The sequence below is a fragment of the Medicago sativa genome, chromosome 3, assembly GCF_051527215.1.
Source record: "Medicago sativa cultivar Bolivia chromosome 3, Bolivia_mono, whole genome shotgun sequence".
NCBI classification, from domain to species: Eukaryota; Viridiplantae; Streptophyta; class Magnoliopsida; order Fabales; family Fabaceae; genus Medicago; species Medicago sativa.
Genome location: NC_140751.1, coordinates 64,085,430 through 64,104,953, shown reverse-complemented (window position 1 = coordinate 64,104,953; position 19,524 = coordinate 64,085,430). Strand labels below are relative to the sequence as shown.

Below are 19,524 nucleotides of genomic sequence, written 5' to 3'. Positions count from 1 at the left end.
GTGATGTGGGAATGTATGGACCAATGAGGAAATGCCACATGGACTTGACTTGTAACAAACTTTTAAAGACCAATAACATTTGGACACATGGCACTTGGACTCTAACAAACTTAAAAGGGATTAAAACGTAAATAACAAAAGTGCGCGGACTAAAAATGAAAATTAAACTAAAATTGAATTGAAAAAGTAAATTGAAAATTAACGTAAAACGAGACGATTAAAAACAACAAAGCAGATTAAAACGAATCAGAAATATTATGTGAAATGACCAAAACGCCCCTTAGGGGCTTAAAACGACTAAAAATGACTCAAATGCAATTAAAAAATGATTTTTTTTTTTAACAAGGGATTAAAGCAAGAATTCATACAAGCAAAATAAAAGACTCAGAGACAATTTTTAGAATTTAAACAGGGTTTTAACACGTGAAAAGACTAAAATGCCCCTAGGGGCAAAATTGACTCGAAATGACTTTAAATGCAATTTTTGAAATGGATTCTGACATAGAATTGAAATGAAGACTTATTCACACTATTTGAAAGGACTCAAACAAACTTTTAAAAGACTGAAAGAATTTTAACATATGAAATGACTAAAATGCCCCTAGGGGCTAAAATGACTAAAAAATGACTCAACTGAATATTTTCTGAAATGAATTTTGACATGAGATTGAAACAAGGACTTATACAAACCAATCTAAAAGACTCAAACAATTTTCAAGGACAAAAATGAGTTAAATGCAGAGAATGACTAAAATACCCTTTTATGTGAATTTTGCAAATAACATTGAAATAAAATGCAGAGAAAGATGCAATTGATCAGAGACATATCAGATGCCTTAAAATGCAAGAAAAGTAGAATTGAACAAGTATTTTTAGGTCCAAAATTAGGGTATAACAAGACGATACAAATACTTACTTATCTTGTTTGATGCTAAAACGACTATCATCAAAATGGCGCCGCTGCCGGGGATTGGTGTTTAGATATCATAGATAGAGAGATTGATTTATCATTTTAAGCTTTTGCACATAATCCGTAAATATTTTTCTTTACTTTATAGTTGTTACCACTAACCCCTCTTTGATATACAAAGAAAAGTTTCTTGTTAGTTTTATCCGTTTCAGATTCTCCGCATCAAAGAAATCATGGCTGATCATGGTTACATTAACTTCTACACTCCACCCGAGTATGAACCATATCAACAGTATCAACCAATGTGGAAAATACTTTGAATATCTTCATGCAACAATCCATGATAAACATGCAAAATACCAACCAAAGATTGAGGAATTTATTAATCCAGTTGGAGATGATTCAAGCACAAATCATGGAGAACCAATCCACTCATGACGGAGATATTGTTGAAGAAGGTGTTGTGCAAACTGAGGAAGACACAACATTAGAAGGATGTGGTGAACTAGAGAATGCAATAGAAATAGAGCCACCACATGAACCAGAACTTCCTCAAGAAAGGTCATATACTGAAGAGGCCAAAGCTGTTGATAATGGAGAAGAGATGAAGGTGACAGAGAAACAGGAGTGGTTACTTAGCAAGGAAGAAACATTTAAACAAAAAGGGAAGAAAGTGAGCAAGGCAGAAATTGACCGGGTCATTGATGAAATTTACGCCTTGTTCAAATCAAAGATAGGGAGGTCATGGACTCCACATCATCTGTTCCTAAAGTTCATGGAATTCCTCCCAAAGCGTAGGGTTTCAAAAAATGATGTGTTATCCGTCTCATTTTGGCCACCCTAACGAAAAAGGCGTCGAGCTAACGACGTTAAACAAGCGCTTGTTGGGAGGCAACCCAACTTTTTAAGTCTATTTTACTGTTTCAATGCATAATAAAGTTTAGGAGTCATGTGCATGAGCCAAAACATCCAAAAACAGAATCCAAACAGAGAGCAGAATTCTGAACTGTCATAACTCGCAATGGCGAGTAAAACAGCTCGCAACTGCGAGTAATCTGTTCACTCGCAACTGCGAGTAAATTTGCTCGCAACTGCGAGTTAGTACAGTTCTGACTTCTGTAGTTTGTTTCATTTTGGCACATGGACTCGTATTTTGTTTTATTAGTACTTTGTTTTATGTTAAATAATGTGTTAGCACTTTTTGTTGATTAAGTATTTCATTTTGTTTTGAAAATCATGGAAGTTTCTTTTGTATCACTCTTGCTTCATTTTCAAGTCTCAGATGATTGATAATGATACATAATTATGGTTAAAGCGCAAAGCCAAGGTACAAGTTTCCAGTTTTTCTAGGTTTTTACTCGAATATGAAACGAGTACTTTATGCAAATTTCATTTCATTTAGTTTTCCGCAATAATGTGTTTATTTGTGAACCACTTAGTACTTAACCTAAATGTGAGGTATCTTCAAATTGTACTATATGCTGGAGACCAATAATCACCGTCTAACTTGTTTTTGTTATGTTAAATCCAATAATTGTTCTGAATTGTATGAAAGCATGGAAAGGATCAAGGCACATTTTTGTTATTGAGCGAAACATACTTGACCACAAATAAGCCTACCTTGTGAGAAGAGCGAGTATTTGCTAACCCACTTGAGCCAAATGAATCGGAGTCCTCAATTTTGAACTGTCAATTCATAAGCACAATGCTTGATGAATTTGCCCTTGAAGTTTTCGAAATCCAGTTCATTCTTGACACACTTTAGGACTCTGGTATGATCTTAATTGTTGAACCCTAAACCTTCATCGTTTAATTGTCCCTTTTGCCTTAGAGTAAAGGAACATTCAAATAGGGTGTATTTTGATTCAAGTTGGGGAGAGAAGGTGGATGTAAATCTTATGTCAAGTATCTTGGTGAAATTGTTTGAATAACCTGACGACATTGAAGTGTATATACTTAGTTTGTACATTTGAGAAAAGAAAAGAAAAGAAAAGAAAAGAAAAAAAAGAAGAAAAAGAAAGAAAAATCAAAAATAGAATAAGTTATCAAGGTTATTGGTTATATTGTTAATCACCAAGGGTTTGTAATGGTTGGTAGGGAAAATTTTGAATTTCAATTGTTGTTACAAGGAATGTTCCTCTTTGATAGGCTTTTTGATCAATTGCCCCACATATGACATTTCTCTTGTAGCCCGGCCAAGTTATAACCCTAGAAAGACCTTTTGATCCGTGCTTCTGTGCTTTTTGAAACGATATTTGGATGGACACATAACTTAATCAGGATGTTAGCATGATTGTTGGGTGTGTGTTCATAACCCTCATTCATATGATTTTAATTGTTTATCTACTTGCAAAGAAGTATGTTAGGTGTGGTTCGTGAATAATTGTATTATTGTCTTGAACTAATTGGCATGAACTTTGTACATAGGACTCATCTCATATTAGTAGTAGAATTCTAAATTAGTTGGAAATTTAGACTTGCCCGCGCATTCATTTTGAATCATTCATCTGAAAAAGTTTCCAAAGCCTTTTGTACTTGTGTCTTGTCATTTACTTGTTTGATTTTCAATCTTTTGTTTGAGGACAAACAAAGAGTCAAGTTGGGGAGAGTTTGATAAATGTAAAAAAGTGTTAAATTCATGTTATATTTTAAGCACTTTTTGTTGCTTGCTTTGCAAGTAATTGAAGGAAAAGCCGAGAAATAAGCATTAAATGCCTTATTACGCTTTACTTATCATTACTCTATCCTTTTGTGCAGGAATTAGCCTCAAGACACTGATCAAAGACCAATTCATCATGAAAAAGTGCAAAATGGCAGAAGCTGTCCAGCAAGCTTGAAGAAATGGCGCTAATAGCGTGTTCTACGCTATTAGCGTGTTTAAAGAAGTGTCATAGTCCAGAGAGATACGCTATTGGCGTATCTGGAGCCTTAAAGAATTTTCGCTATTAGCGATTTTGGCGCTATTAGCGTGAACTCGCAATTGTGAGCTCTTTCACTCGTAGTTGCGAGTTAGGACGATTTGCTCAACTCAAGTGGCCCACTTGCTATTCCTTGAAGATATTTTCTAGATATTTTGGGCTATATATCTCAGGGACATAACCAGTTCATAATATACAGGTGGAGATATAATTAGTTCAAATATAGTTCATATTAGTCTTAGGAATATCCCATAGTTTTCTCTTAGTTTTCTCTAAGCTTTCATAGATAATATCATAGAGATAAATAGGTCAAGAGCATATAGAGTGAGAGTGATTTTGGAAGTTGGATCTTATTCCTTTGTTGAGACATCACTAGGAGAATGAATCCTTCCTTTTCAATCCATCCTTGCAAGGCTTCCATGATGATGTGTAGCTAAATACCCTTTGTTGGGATGAGAGGTACTTGATCTTGCTAAACATGTAATCCTTTTGATTTTGCAAAATATGGTTCTAGCAATTTATATTCAATATAGTTGTTATTCTTGTTGTTAATGCTTTTGGATACTTAATTAGGCTGGACATGGTTGATTAAGTTATCCGATCGACTTTGTTATCTTTTAAATGATTTGGTCACTAATGTTTAAAAGATGCGTTAGAAATAACTATATCGTTTTATGACACGATCGATTATGTTATCTTTTGAATGGTTAGGGCACGAATGTTTGAAAGATAGTTTAGAAATGATGATATCGCTTTGGACACGAAGGGTATTGTAGAGCTAAAATTACAATCTATCATAGGTTATATCACTCTTGACAAGTTTGTAGATCTTTGATCGTCACCTTTAATCATGAACTTAATGCTTTTGGACACTTAGTCAGGCTGGACACGGTCGATTGAGTGATCCAATCGACTTTGTTATCGTTTAAGGGATTTGGACACGAATGTTTAAACGATAACCGAAGTGATTGTGATAATGTTGGTTATATAGCTAGAATTCGTATGGATCATTTAGTTATGTGTGATGCTTGGTTAAGGAACTCTACTCCTAACAAGTTTCAAACCTTATAATCTCATCTTTTTACTTTTGCATATTAGTTAGCCTAGTTGTAAATGAAACAACCAAACAACCACTCTTTTAACTTAGAATGATAATTGACGTTGAACTATCCTTGATGTCGCACTAATCCCTGTGGAGACGATACAAATACTTACTTATCTTGTTTGATGCTAAAACGACTATCATCAATTGTCTTAATAGTTGTCACAAAAAATGATTATTAAAATAACATTCCTCTTTTGAGTAATGCTGAGTATAGCGAATAATTGCATCAGGAGGAGTTTGAGAACGAGGTGTCCATGATGTGTCGTCAATTTACGATTTTTGTAGGTAACCAAGTTGCATACTTTTGTTCAGTTTCTCTCTATTGACAAGTTTATTTTCTCTCCTTTTTTCTGTTGATAAAAGTTCACTTCTCTCTTCTTTCTTTGACAAAAGATTATTTTCTCTCTTTTAAAAGATATATTTATTTGTAAAATTCTACATCTACCGCTATTTCACTATGTTTTGAACCACCGATGATGATTTCATGGCACCCAAGTTTGGACCTATGATTAATTAATGGGAGATTTGAATTAGAATTTGGGGCTTCTTAGGTATGCTTTTACATGAAGATACAGTGTCTGAAAGGAATTTCCCATACTCATGGATCAGCTAATGTCTTTTATCTTTATTTTTCAAATTGTATTTTAAGTATAGAAAAAATAAATTGTTGAATTGTGTTGGCTTTTTCAAATTTTTTCCAAGTATTTTATCTAGTCAGATTCTGAATGAGTTCAGAGTCTGACTCAGGTTCTGACTGCAGCGGACAAAAAAACACTGAGAGGGAGAGGGAGAGGGAGAGGGAGAGAGAGAGGAGAGAGAGAGAGAGAGAGAGAGAGAGAGAGAGAGAGAGAGAGAGAGAGAGAGAGAGAGAGAGAGAGAGAGAGAGCATTTACACTGGTTCATCCCACAAACCAATAGTAGTCAATTTCCTTTGCACTTCTAAGGGATTTCCACTATAATCACTAAAGATTACAAATGTTCAAGCACACAAGAAAGATATTTCCAAATGATCAAGCACACAATAGGAAGAGACTTCTAATGCTCTCACAGCTGAAAGAGGCTTCTTACAGTCTAACATAATCAAATAAAAGATTGTTTAATTCTACACTTGATATACAATCAGAGATGTAAGCAATTACAAAATAGAGTAAGACTCTTAAGACTTTTGATTTTTAAGATATAAACTTGGTAAGAAATTCTTAAGTGTTTATGCGCTTTTGAACTTGACAGAGTAAAATCAGTTGTTTAAATAGCATAGTATTGTTTATTGCTTCAAGTCTCCAACTCCTTATATTGGGAAGGAATTGAGCAAGACATTAGAGAGATATTGGTGCATAATTTGAGTCTTTGAGAAGGTTGATCATGAGTGTTGGAATGTTCCTTGATTTGGATAATGTGGTTGAAAATACATTCGAAAATCCTTTGCAGAAAGAGGAATTATTCGTTCACTCTATTTGTCATTGATGTTTTTCTTTGTATCTACACATGTTTGTCCTTGATGTTCTTTCTTTGTATCTACACATGATCAGAAGTGGAGAAAATGTATTATATGAGTCTGATAGAGACATCTTCTAAAGACGAAAAATTTGACGTATTTTCTAGAGTCTTCATTCTTTAGAGTTTGATGTCCTTCTGAAGCTACTTCTTTAGAGTATGGAACTACAAAAGTCTGATTCTTCACTTGTCGAGAGTCTGGTGTTCTTCAGAACATCTGCTTCTCTATAGTTTCCAAATCCTCTTCTATACATTTTTCTAAGATCAAAACTTGATTTTATACTATGAATTTTTTTCTATGACTGCACACTTGATCATATATTAGTATCTCAGTTGTTCTTTTAATACCTTGTTATCATCAAAACTTTAAGACATTGAATAAGACTGTTTTGTTTCAACATAAATAACTACGTGCATGTGGAGGCCAATATAGATTCGCTTTGACGTGGTCCCATGATTTGTTAGCATGCCTTTTGTTTGCCACTTCCATCCACGTCCATTTATGTGTCCAAGAGTCAAGAATTCACTCACCCGCAAAACCCGGGGTAATAGTCACTTTGGTCCCTGAAATTGTAATGAGTAGTCAAAATAGTCCTTCAATGTATCAAAACTTTAAAGTAGTCCCAGATTGTGCATTTTGTTAGTCAAAATAGTCCTTAATCTTAAAATATTTCATTAATATTGTCAGATTAGTCCTCCAATATACTTACTTATTGTCATATTAGTCCTTATAAGTACATGTTTATTGTCATTTTAGTCCCTATGAAAAGAGTTATTGTGAACATTGAGAGGTTATTTTAGTTTCAAGGACTATTTTGACTAACAGAATGCACAATCAGGGACTATTTTGAAATTTTGATACAATGAAGGACTAAAATGATTAATCATTACATATTCAGGGACTAAAGTGACTATTACCCCGCAAAACCCATCCCCCTTCCTCCCACTTTGATACCATCCCATCTCATTACTCCATTTTATCTTATTCTTTATTCTTTATATCTTAAGCATATACCCATTTTTGGAAAATTGGTCCTTATAGCATATATACATTCCTGCCGAAAGTTTTATGGAGTATTATTTTTTTAAAGAAAAAAGTATTATTATTATTATTATTATTATTAATATTATTAGTGGAAAGACGAACACTTAAATATACATACGTGTCCATCATTCTGCTCTTTTTATTGCGCTAACTCGTGTAGATAATCAACGATATTTTATATAATTTTTATGTGTAAATTACAAACGATATTCTATATAAAATTTTTGATATGGATTAAAATTATAGGTATATATATTTGTGAATATCGTAGAGGTTCTTAATTTTGATATTTTATATATTTGAAGAAAAAGGTAATAAATACATCTAAAAATTTGTAGAGGTTCTTAATTTCACCTAGAAATTGCAAAGTGTCTTATAACTAGGCACAAAGGGAGTGTGTGTGCGCGTGATGCAATTACATCAATATAAAATTACATCAATATTACGCCGCTCTATGGTGCTTTAATCGATACATATTTTTTAAATTTGATTTGTTGAATGGAATATCAATTATACATTCATGATTTATATATGATCTAGACCTTCAATCCAGTGGTCAAATTTGTAACATGGATGTAAATTTATATCATAGTAAATTGTTCTCTTCTTTTTTATGAAGACAGACGAAATGACAATTTATTAAGTGAAGTTTACCTTTTTAGTGAAGTGGTTTCCTCTAATGAATTCTTGTCTCAATGCTTGTTATAAGCGTCACCAATCCTCTTCGAATAACAATCTCCTTTTTTATCAACCCCAACAATTTGATCCTTTGAAATGTTGAGCCATGATTGAATGATAACTTTATCCTTCTTTGTTGGAATCTTGTTTTCGGCATTTTTACATCCGATGCGGATAAGACTTCTTCACCAAGTTTAATAATTTCCAAGACACGTTGGACATACTTTTGGATGAACTCTTATCTTTGATTTGCCACTATAAAATCTCACAATTTCTCAACATATTCTCATACCCTTTCTGTTCATAATTTTTATTTTTCAACATAGACTCCTTCCCCTTTTCCCAGCTATGGATTTCACTTTTGGTTTATTCGGGTTATGTCTTCACTCCTTTTTTATTTCTTTGTTTATTACAATTTTTGGCTTCATGATTATGAAAACCAAAAGTATGAAACAAACCAAACACAAACTACCTCCTGGTCCAAAACCATGGCCTATAGTAGGTAATCTTCCTGAAATGATTGCAAACAAGCCTGTGTTTCGGTGGATATACAAGATGATGGAAGAATTGAACACTGAAATTGCTTGTATCCGCCTAGGAAATGTACATGTTATCCCTATAACTTCCCCCACTTTTGCTTGTGAAATCTTGAAAAAACAAGATGTTATTTTTGCATCAAGACCTATATCCATGTCCACTAATATTATCTCTGACGGTTATTTGGCGTCTATTGTTGTACCTCTGGGGGAACAATGGAAAAAAATGAGAAAAATAGTTTCTAATGAATTGTTCTCCCGCCAAAGGTATCAATGGCTTCAAGACAAAAGAGATGAAGAAGCTAATAACCTTATGTTTTATGTCTACAACAAATACAAGAAAGGTGATGTTGTGAATGTTAGGATTGCTTCAAGACATTATTGTTGTAATGTGTATAGGAAGTTTTTTTTTAGTAGAAGATACTTTGGAAATGGAATGAAGGATGGAGGGCCTGGTCTTGAGGAATTAGAACATGTGGATGCTGTTTTTGTATTGCTTGAATATCTTTATGCTTTCTCTATTTCGGATTTTATCCCATGCTTGAGGGTTTTTGACTTGGATGGCCATAAGAGCAAGATGAACAAAGCAATGAACATAATGAAGAAGTATCACAATTCCATCATTGAAGAGAGATTCAAACAGTGGAACGATGGAACAAAGGTCATTGAAGAAGACTTGTTAGATGTTCTAATAGCATTGAAAGATGTCAATAATAACCCATTATTGACATTGAGGGAAATCAAAGCACTAGTTACGGTAAGACCTTTCTTAGTTGATTCTTTTTAATATATTTTTCATATTTTTTGAAAAAGTGTTTTTGTAGAAAATGATAACCGAATCTTTATCATAATTATATTTTTTATTTTGATAGTATTATAAAAATATAGATTAATTTAAAAACTTATCTAAAAACATCGGAAATTTTCCTTTAATAGATTTTCCTTTCTTCCATTTCCCTTTTCTCCTACTTTTTACCCGAAGTCCTTCCCTCCTCACTTGAAAATAGTCTTAGAGAACCTTTAAATGAATAAATTAAATAAAATACTAACTGTAAAAATAAGTGTTTCAAAATCACATGATGTTAAGAAATCATTTACTATTATGCAAGACACAAAGTTCAAATTTTTAAAAGGATAAAAAAAAACTTGCATATCTTGTGGGTGTGTATAACATGACTTCACTCATATATGTATATTATTGTACAATATATTATGTACTACATACCAAGACCGTGACTAGTGAAATATATTATTTTTATCAATTTCACAATATATTAAATGCTTCACTCTAAATGAAAAACTTCTTTGTAGGAATTGATTATTGCAGTGGTGGACAATCCATCAAATGCTGTTGAATGGACATTAGCAGAAATGATAAATCGACCTGAATTAATTCAAAAAGCCACAGAAGAATTGGACAATATAGTTGGAAATAATAGGCTGGTCCAAGAATCTGATATTCCTAAACTCAATTTTGTGAAGGCTTGTGCAAAAGAATCTTTTCGTCTCCATCCCACAATGCCCTTCAATCTTCCTCATGTATCTATGGAGGACGCAGTAGTTGGAAATTATTTCATACCTAAGGGTAGCCATGTAATCATTGGAAGAGATGGTCTTGGAAGAAACCCTAAAGTTTGGAATGAACCCTACAAATATATACCAGAACGCCATCTCAAGAATGATGAGTCTGATATAACTTTGACAGAGCCAAATTTGAAATATTTATCGTTTAGTGCGGGAAGACGTGGTTGTCCTGGTGTGATTTTTGGTACTACAATGACTATTATGCATTTAGCTAGATTGCTTCATGGCTTCACTTGGAGTGCACCTCCCAACGTATCAAGGATCAACCTTTCAGAATCCAAAGGTCATTTATTTCTTGCTGAACCACTTATGGCAGTTGCGAAGCCAAGATTAGCAGCAGAGTTGTACAACTTTTGAAGTAAGCGAAGATAAGAAGTCTCAAGTTAACTCTCTTCGATGTCAATTTGAGTGAATTAATTTAGTTTTTTTTTTTTTTTTTTTTTTTTTTTTTTTTTTTTTAAAAAAAGTCATTTGTTTCACTATCACTTGTGAAATATCAAATCCATTTGTTATATTTTTTTTTTTTTTTTTTTTTTACATGTAGTTAATATAGTGTTTTGTTTTTATAGGTAAAATATATAAATAAGTAGGTTTATGACCTTGGTTTGGAACTCCGACATTTGATGCATACGAGAGCTTATATGAAAGAAGCTACTTCCCTTTTTTTTTCCTGCCCTTAGCTTGTAATATTATTATTTTTTCGGTTAAGTAATGGTGTGACTAGAAATTCACATCTTAAGGAGAATAAGTATGGTGTTATAGAATTGAACCACAACCTCTACATATATTATACAATGTCTCTATCAACTGAGTTAAACTCACGAGGACCGCTTGTAATATGTGTATTATATGTGATGTTTAGTTTATTTGGGTACATGCTAGAGTATTTCTTCTTTAAAAAAATATGTTCAGAGCATTTCTTATATTCTCCTTTATTACAATTTGCTTTATATTTTAGGGAAAAAGAAGTCAAATTCTACCAAGGCAATTGGTCATATATATATATATATATATATATATATATATATATATATATATATATATATATATGAATTAAAAATGTTCAATTAAATAATGTCATTGTTTCAAAAAAAAATAAAAATGTCAATAATAAATAAAAACTTAATTATTATTTTTTAAATTAGGTATCTAGCTCAAGAACCGACTAATCGGATGCTTAACCCTATATTTGCCAATTTATCAGCATAAGGTTCTCTTCTCTATAAATATGAGTTACTAAGAAGTTCATAGCCCTATTTAAGTGCAAATAGATTTTTTTTTTTTTGAAGAAAAAGTGCAAATAGTTATAGCAACGATTCTTCAATTGTCAAGGCACCAAAGACCGATGCTTGAAGGGTAAAGACAACTAGTTTAGAGTCTGTCTCAAGCCATAAGCTATTACATCCCTTCATTGATGCAATTCCTTTTGCATTCATTTCATCCATGAGCTCTACATGAAGGGGAGAGCTCAAACCAAGGTTTTATGCAATTAATATTAATAACAATTGTAGTTTTTTTAATCTATTATGTAATTGATATTAATAGATACAATTATTTAGAAATAATTATTAATTTTATTAAAATTAAATCTAACTTGTTTTAAAAAATATATTAGAAATCAAAAAAATAAAATAAATAAAGGGTATCCTGCAACAAAGTGTTGTGAGGTGCCATATGTCAGACAAACAAAAAAACCAGAGGGTACACCTCGCAACTGGGTTTGGCGGAGCAGACTACCCCGCAAGGGGGTGTTGTGGGGTGGCAGGGAGGTGGCAAATAGTAGGGTATATTTGGAAAAAATAATAATTAGTAGGGTAGAATTGGATTGTTTGTTTCAAAATAGGGTAGGAAAAAAAAAATTGTGGTAGGCCCTGGGAAGATTCTGCATTCCCACCCACTGGTTCATTAAACTCATAAAGATATGATCGATAAGCGAGCTAAGGGGCACAACCACCTTGTTGAGCTCCAAACTCACTTCTAAACTCATTTTAATGATTCCCAAAATTTGGAGGCCCTATGCCATGGGTCTGGATGCTCTTGCTTTGGGCCGGCCTTGCTCTCAATCTACCAAAATTGAACCTCCCCCATGGAAATCCTTTTTTGCTAGAACAAAAAAGTTTCGGAGTGAGGTAACACTAGAACCTTTGGAGAAATTAGAAGCAAAAAATAAAACACTATCTTATTGACCTAACTAGACATGCTCTGGCAGCCTACGAAACCACGTCATATGCGACACAATAACTTGAATAGAGAGGAAAATAAGTCCAAAGATCAGAAGTCTGAGAATATTGAACACAACAGTGACAAGAGGAAGGAAAACAACTAATGAAAGCACCATTAAAAGAAAAGGGGGAGTGAAAAAAAAGAATAGAGAGCAAGGTGACCTCGGAGAAATGAGAGGTTTGGCCGTCAATAAAGGTTTCTAGTCACAAAATGACCACTCATGTTCGTTTCAGGGGTTGTTGTTGATTTGGCACACAACAGTGTGGTCAATTTAGAAGGCACATGATAATTTCATTTTTCTCGCAAAAATTATTGTGTGTATTATAGGTTGTCAACGTTGTCAAAAGTATTTCTTAGTAGTAGTTTTTGTGTAAGCACTAGGGTGATCCCATCTCTTTTATATGGCTGGTTTGTCCACCCGATAGATTATATGCTTAGATAGAGAAAAAATTGTACCTACCACTATTTTCATATGTGGATGTAGTACCACTTATACTATATCCTAATTTGTGGAAGTAGTATCACTTATGCTATTTTTCGTAATCAATATTCAATAAAACTCTGGCATTATAAAAAAGTGTCAATGATTTCAAGATGAAAACACGATTAAATAACTCCATATTCTAAATGATGGGTATATTACAAATGGTTTTCACTGGTGGATTTGACAGGAGATCGGGAGGTAGCGATGATGGTATTTTTATATGCAATTTCTACTAAAATATATATTATATTCAAATGGGGGTTCAAGAAATGTTTGACTTTTTGCATGAAATATGATGCATATAGCCATGTAGTAAAGATATGTTGGCTGAATAATAAAATGGTAAGATGATTGTCTAATATATGAACCCTAACTTAAACTTTTGCTTTTAATAAAAAATACGACTTTTGATTAAAAGTCTAGCTAAACTTATCCCTTAAGCACCGTATGACATATAGACATAAGCATCGTACGTAGGCGTTTTATAATGTTGTTAAATAAAAGTTCTAAAAGTGGTCAGCAGTTTTTTCTTTTTGTGCTTTTTTTGAGACTTTTTTTATTTGCGTTGAAAAGGTCAACAATTTATTGTTTCTAAACTTAAAATACAATTTAAAAAAGGAAAATACTATTGTGCACGACATATTTTGTCGTTATATTTGCACGAATTAATATTTTTTTAATCTAAATTGCCCTTTTAATTAATGATGCACTTCTCCTAAAAGAAATCACAAATTACTGATCTTGTGGTGGTGAATAGTACATCTTTAAATCATAAAGTGAGTGTGTTTTGTATTGTCTAATACTACTACTAGTATTTATCTTCTTTTTTGACTAAAGATTTTATTTATTTTATCTTATTTTATTACTATAATGCTTTAGAATTACAAGTGTGTGTAGACCGTTGCTGTGGAGTCTATGGCGTTTTGCATGTATGTTTTCACAATGCAAATTGCATGATTTTCTTTGTTGTGCGAGTCGTGTGGTAAAGGGTGTCGTGCTACATAGCACCGCTCTTTGAAAAATAAAGATCAAAGACGAATAGGAAACTTTGGAAAAAAAAATGCTACTAATATTAGTACATTTATTAACGAACCAAATATCCTAAAAAATATATTAGAACTTATATAGTCGACCTCTTTAAAGCCTAAAAAAATGATTGTTCTAATACAAAGTTCCAAACCAAATTCAAGTGTTTTTTTCCTTATCTGCAAATTAATTTTTGGGTTAAATAAATAATCCCGATAAATATCTATAAATTTGTTTTTGGTCCTTCTAAAATAAAGTTTTATTTTGTAGTCTTTGTAAAATTTTCCGTCAGCATTTTTAGTCTATATAAAAAAATTAATAGCATTTTTAATCCCAATAAAAAATTTCTGCCCGCGTTGTTGTTCCCTCAAAAGCCAAAGGAAAATATTTCAGGGATTAAAAAATGTGATTTTATTTTGTAGGTACTAAAAACAAAATTCATAATATTTATAAAGATTATTTACTAAATTAACCCATAATTTTATTGCAAAGTCTAAACCTACGCACAAGATATGCCTATTGTAGAACAGGAAAGTACATGAACTTTATATACAAGCAAATGGGTAGGTACAAGACTGACAATCACCAAATGCCTAAAGAGGCTCAAGCCTTCTTATTTATATAGCTTCTATTGGGAGAACATATATATTTGTCAAATAAGGTAGAAAATAACCTATATGGCATTTTTATTTCATAGGTGAAACAAATGCTTTATTTTTTGTAGAAACCAAATTAGTCCATCCAAATTGGCACCGAGAAGAATCGAACGTGAGACTTTGAGGAATAACACACTCTCAGTTCCCAAGTCAATACCATCAGACCAACCCAAGTGGATTAACAAAAGCTTTCTTATTTTCACTTAGTTGAGAAGTTATACAATTCTGCTGCTAATCTTGGTTTTGCAACAACCACCAATGGCTCGGCAAGAAACATATCATCTTTAGACTTGACAAGGCTTATGCTTGATGTAGTAGGAGGTATACTCCAAGTGAAGCCATGTAGTAACCTAGCCAATAGTAAAACAGTCATTGTGGTGCCAAGCTTGACACCAGGACAACTACGCATTCCAGTGCTAAAGGATATGAACTTCAACCTTGGCTCTGTCAAAACTATATTGGACTCACCATTCTTGAAATGGCGTTGTGGTTTGAACTTATGTGGTTCATCCCAAACTAATGGATTTCTCCCACTTCTTTTAATCAACACATGGCTACCCTTTGGTATCAAGTAATTTCCAACCATTGTATCATTAAGAGATACATGAGGAATATTGAAAGGAGCCATGGGGTAGAGGCGGAGAGCTTCTCTTGCACATGCCTTCAAGAAGTTGAGATTTGGAATATCTGATTCTTGGACTAATCTATCTTTGCCCACTATTTTCTCCAATTCATTTGTGGCTTGTTGAAATAATTCTGGTTGATTTAACATTTCGGCCAATATCCATTCAACTAGGTTTGATGGATTGTCTATCGTTGCTATCATCAATTCCTACATAAGTTTTATGATGAGTTCAAACGTTCAACGTAAAATTAATGTAAATCAAGATTTATAAATCAAATTTTTAGATCCTTCTATATTTTTTTTTGTGTTTGTTTCAAGTTTACTAAATTTATTCCTAAGAACAACATTCCTTGGAACTTTAAGATGGGAATTTTATTCCAAGGTTTATAGAAAAAAGATGTTTGTTTAACATTATAATATTCTCAGGAACCATAAAAATAGGAAATATAATAGGCAATTACATATGAAATTATTCCCATCTTCATGGGAACTTTATTCCCACCCTTTTCTTTGGGAAAATTTTTCTATTCCCAGGAATGTTTTATATCCAGGAATAAAATTTAGTAAACTTGTAACAAACATAGACATACATATTTCTATCTTTTTATTCCCGGGAATCTACGAATATAACTTGAAACAAACGCACCCAAAGAAACTTTTTATAATATTCTAAACATCCGCTTAAAAACATTACTCCAAAACTAGCATTTAGACGGCCCTCTGTGTCCGTCGGTCGGCTCATCTTATTATGCTAATGCGTAAAAATTACAAGCAATAGTTTTATGAAATTTTGATTAAAATTAATTTTATTTTGATTAAAATTATAAGTATCGATAATGGATATTTTGCAGTTTCATATTGTAGCGAACTATACTTATCTTTTTTCAATGACACCAACAATATAATAAATATAATATCTTTCAAAAAATTATATCAACTATGATATAAATTCTTATATTTTTGAATGACACCAACAAAATAACATTCTCATGGTCAAATTTGCTTTAAAATATACTTGAATAAGGAAAAAAGTTTGTCCAAAATAGTCTACTTTATTTATATATGGTATAGATACACATTAACTTCACAACCTAGACAAAAAATAGATGCAAAATTTTTTGTATAGACGAAAACGTGCAACTTTTTTTATGGGGACGAAAAACGAAATTCAGTAAGTTTTTAGGGACTAAAATTTATTTAACACTTCTTTCTATCTCTATTTTTTGGGGTGCCTAATATGGACCCAGTTCAATAGTGGACCCTCCTGTTTTAGGTAAATCTTAATAAAATATTATTTTTGTTCTCAATTTTTTTTATTATAAATATATTTTTTATTAAAAATGTTAAAGGTCCACTTTTAGACTATTTTTAGAAGTCCACTCACCCTTGTTTTTTTTCCTAGAAATTTTACATTTTCTAGAATGAATAAGTTCATGTAAAGGTAGGAGAAAATAAAAAAAAATAAAAAATAAAAATAAGTGATGTCTTACAATAAGTTGTGCCTTGATTTCCTTCTTTGTCAATACCGGATCATTATTAACATCTTTCAGTGAGATCAGAACATTTAGCAAGTCCTCTTCAACCGTCCTTGATCCATCATTCCACTGCTTGATTCTCTCTTCAATGATAGAATCGTGATACTTGTTCATTATTTTCATTGCGTTTTTTATTTTGCCCTTGTGGCCATCTAAGTCAAACAGCCTCAAGCATGGCATATAATCAGATGCAGAGAAAGCATAAATATACTTGAGCAATGTAAAAGCAGCATCAACATGCTCAACTTCCTCAAGACCAGGCCCTCCATCTTTCATACCCTTTCCAAAGTACCTTGTATTAAAATACAGTTTCCTATACACATTACCACAATAATGTTGTGAAGCAATTCTAACATTCACAGGATCACCATTGTTGCATTTGTTGTACACATAAAACATAAGATTATCGGCTTCTTCATTCCTTTTTTCATGAAGCCATCGATACCTTTGCGGAGACATCAAATCGTTAACAATGATTTTCTTCATCTTTTTCCATTGTTCGCCAAAGGGTGCAATAGCGGAGGTCAAGTAGCCATTGGAGATTATACCACTGGCCATGGTTATTGGTCTTGATGCAAAATCAGCATCATGTTTTCTCAAGAACTCACGAGCAATGATGGGACATGTAACCGGAATAATATGGACATTTCCTAGGAGGATACATGCTATTTCGGTGTTCAAATCTTCCATGATTTTGAATATCCACATAGGTACAGGATTATTTGCAATCATTTCAGGAAGATTACCAACTATAGGCCATGGTTTGGGACCTGGGGGTAATTTCGCTATTTTGGACTTCACACTCATCAAGTGATAATTTACGGTTTTAATAATCAAAAAGCCACAAGTTGCAATAAGGAGTGAAATCCAAAGGGGCTGAAAATATGACCAGAAAAAGGCAAAGGCACTGTAATCCATAGCTTAGAAAATATAATGGATGAAGGTTTAAGGGTTTGGTGAGTACACATTCAGAAATTGAGGCTCTATTTATACTAGTTACTGAACCAAAGTAAACGAATTTACCAAGAAACATCTTCTTTTAGAAAATTGCTGTTGACACATTAGAGAAGGCTGGGACACACATGTAAAATAAGTTTTTGCCCCCTCGGCAGTTAACTGCCGAGGAATTTAAAATCCGGCTGCAGTTAACTGCCGAGGAATTCCTCGGTAGTTAACTGCCGAGGTTTTCTGAACATAAACAGAACAAACAGAAGCAGTTTCCAGTTTCAATATTTTGTTTCAAACACATCCAAATTCTCTCCAAAATCACATTTTCACGAATTGCATGCAAATCATCACCACATTATCACAAGTAAGTACCCTTAATCATTGCAATGTTAATGTTAGTTTGTTAGGTTTATTTTTTTTAAAAATTAGAGTAGTTTGCATGTGGTTAGGTTAATGATGATTTGATGATTAAAATAGACAATTTGATGATTGCATGTGTAGTTTTTGAATTGATAAATGAATGTAGATGTTGCCTATGCTGTTTAAATGGTAATGTGGCTTTGAATGGTTGCAAATGAACACAATTTGAATATGTTTTATACTTTGCACACAAAGTGTTTGATGAAATGCCTCAATGAAAATTATTTTGATTATTTAGTTAGTTTAGGTTATGGAAATGATAGAAGTGATGTTAATTATAGTTTGATTAAGTGTATATTGATTTTTTAGTGTATTTAGGTTATGATGTGAATGATTAAGTGTATAGAAATGATTAAGTTATGATGGAAATGATGGACATAATGATGATTGTATGAATGATTTTATTGTAAGTGTATAGAAATGATTAGTTTAGGTTATTGATTTTATTGTAATGATGATTGTATGAATGATTTTAGGTTATGGAAATGATGTTGATTGTTGTTAATGTTAATGATTAAGTTATGACTAGTGTGTTTAATGTGTTTGATTATGTTATGGAAAATGATGTTAATTTATTAAAAATTTGTGTAGATATGGCCGATCAGGAGCCCATTGATCCATCTAAGATGATTGGTGGTAGGCGTGCTCAGACACAAAGCTACCGGAAGGAGAAGGAGAGGAGAAACGCACATATCCCAAAGAGGGGAAGAGGTCGGGGGGGGGGGGGGGGGGGGGGATGGTTCAGGGACTTCTCAACCTTCTGAGGCTTCTCAGGCACAGGCTGAAGAGTCGCAGGTGGTTGACCCGACCCAGGCGGTGGAGTACCTGAACTATCAGGATCACCATGATGTGACTGATGGTGGGTACGACGAGCCAGAGCAGCCGCATATGCCAGGGGAGCCAGACGATGATGACATTGCTATGGCGGCTACCCCGGAGGTGTTGCCTACGGACGCTCCCTTTCCTGGAGGACCGCAGGACATATCTTTGCTTCACTCTTATGCCAATCATGTGGCATTGCCGCTTTGGTATAATAAGGATGACGTAAGTATTTTTTTTTTTTAAATGTTCTTTCTTTATGTTTAATTACGTGTTTTTTATATGTGTTTTTTTATATGTGTTTTTATATGTGTTTTTTTTATATGGATGACGTAAGTAAAAACAATTATGTGTTCTTTCTTTTAGTTAACTTTTATATATGTTTTTTTTAATTCCTTTCTTTATGTTTAATTATTTTCTTTATTTTTCCTTTCTTGATTTAAATTGTTTTATTTATATGTTTAGATTATATGTTTTATTTATATGTTTTATTGATTTGTTTTATTTATATGTTTAAT

At 32.8% G+C, this 19,524-nt stretch overlaps 3 protein-coding genes across 4 annotated transcripts; 2 read left to right on the top strand and 1 right to left on the bottom strand.

Moving 5' to 3' along the window:
* Positions 1–1,250: 1,250 nt before the first annotated feature.
* On the top strand, positions 1,251–1,805 carry LOC146939108 (uncharacterized). Its single transcript, XM_085757906.1, has one exon. The coding sequence runs from the start codon at positions 1,251–1,253 to the stop codon at positions 1,752–1,754; it is 504 nt and encodes a 167-aa protein (XP_085614032.1). The 3' UTR covers positions 1,755–1,805.
* A 6,633-nt stretch (positions 1,806–8,438) lies between these two features.
* On the top strand, positions 8,439–11,144 carry LOC146939107 (isoleucine N-monooxygenase 2-like). Of its 2 annotated transcripts, none has more exons than XR_015031549.1 (3): positions 8,439–9,443; positions 9,998–10,678; positions 10,840–11,144. XR_015031549.1 is itself a non-coding variant. In XM_085752901.1 (3 exons), exons 1-2 carry the CDS (start codon positions 8,499–8,501, stop codon positions 10,625–10,627), a joined length of 1,575 nt encoding a protein of 524 aa, XP_085609027.1. In that variant the 5' UTR covers positions 8,439–8,498; the 3' UTR covers position 10,628; positions 10,840–11,144. The 2 variants fall into 2 exon arrangements, 1 of the variants encoding a protein (XP_085609027.1); XM_085752901.1 differs by having other exon boundaries at positions 9,998–10,628.
* A 3,378-nt stretch (positions 11,145–14,522) lies between these two features.
* LOC146939106 (isoleucine N-monooxygenase 1-like) lies at positions 14,523–17,855 on the bottom strand. The gene is made up of 2 exons (XM_085757905.1): positions 16,775–17,855; positions 14,523–15,491 (listed from the first exon to the last, which is right to left on the bottom strand). The coding sequence occupies exons 1-2, from the start codon at positions 17,735–17,737 to the stop codon at positions 14,859–14,861; spliced, it is 1,596 nt and encodes a 531-aa protein (XP_085614031.1). The 5' UTR covers positions 17,738–17,855; the 3' UTR covers positions 14,523–14,858.
* Positions 17,856–19,524: the final 1,669 nt, after the last annotated feature.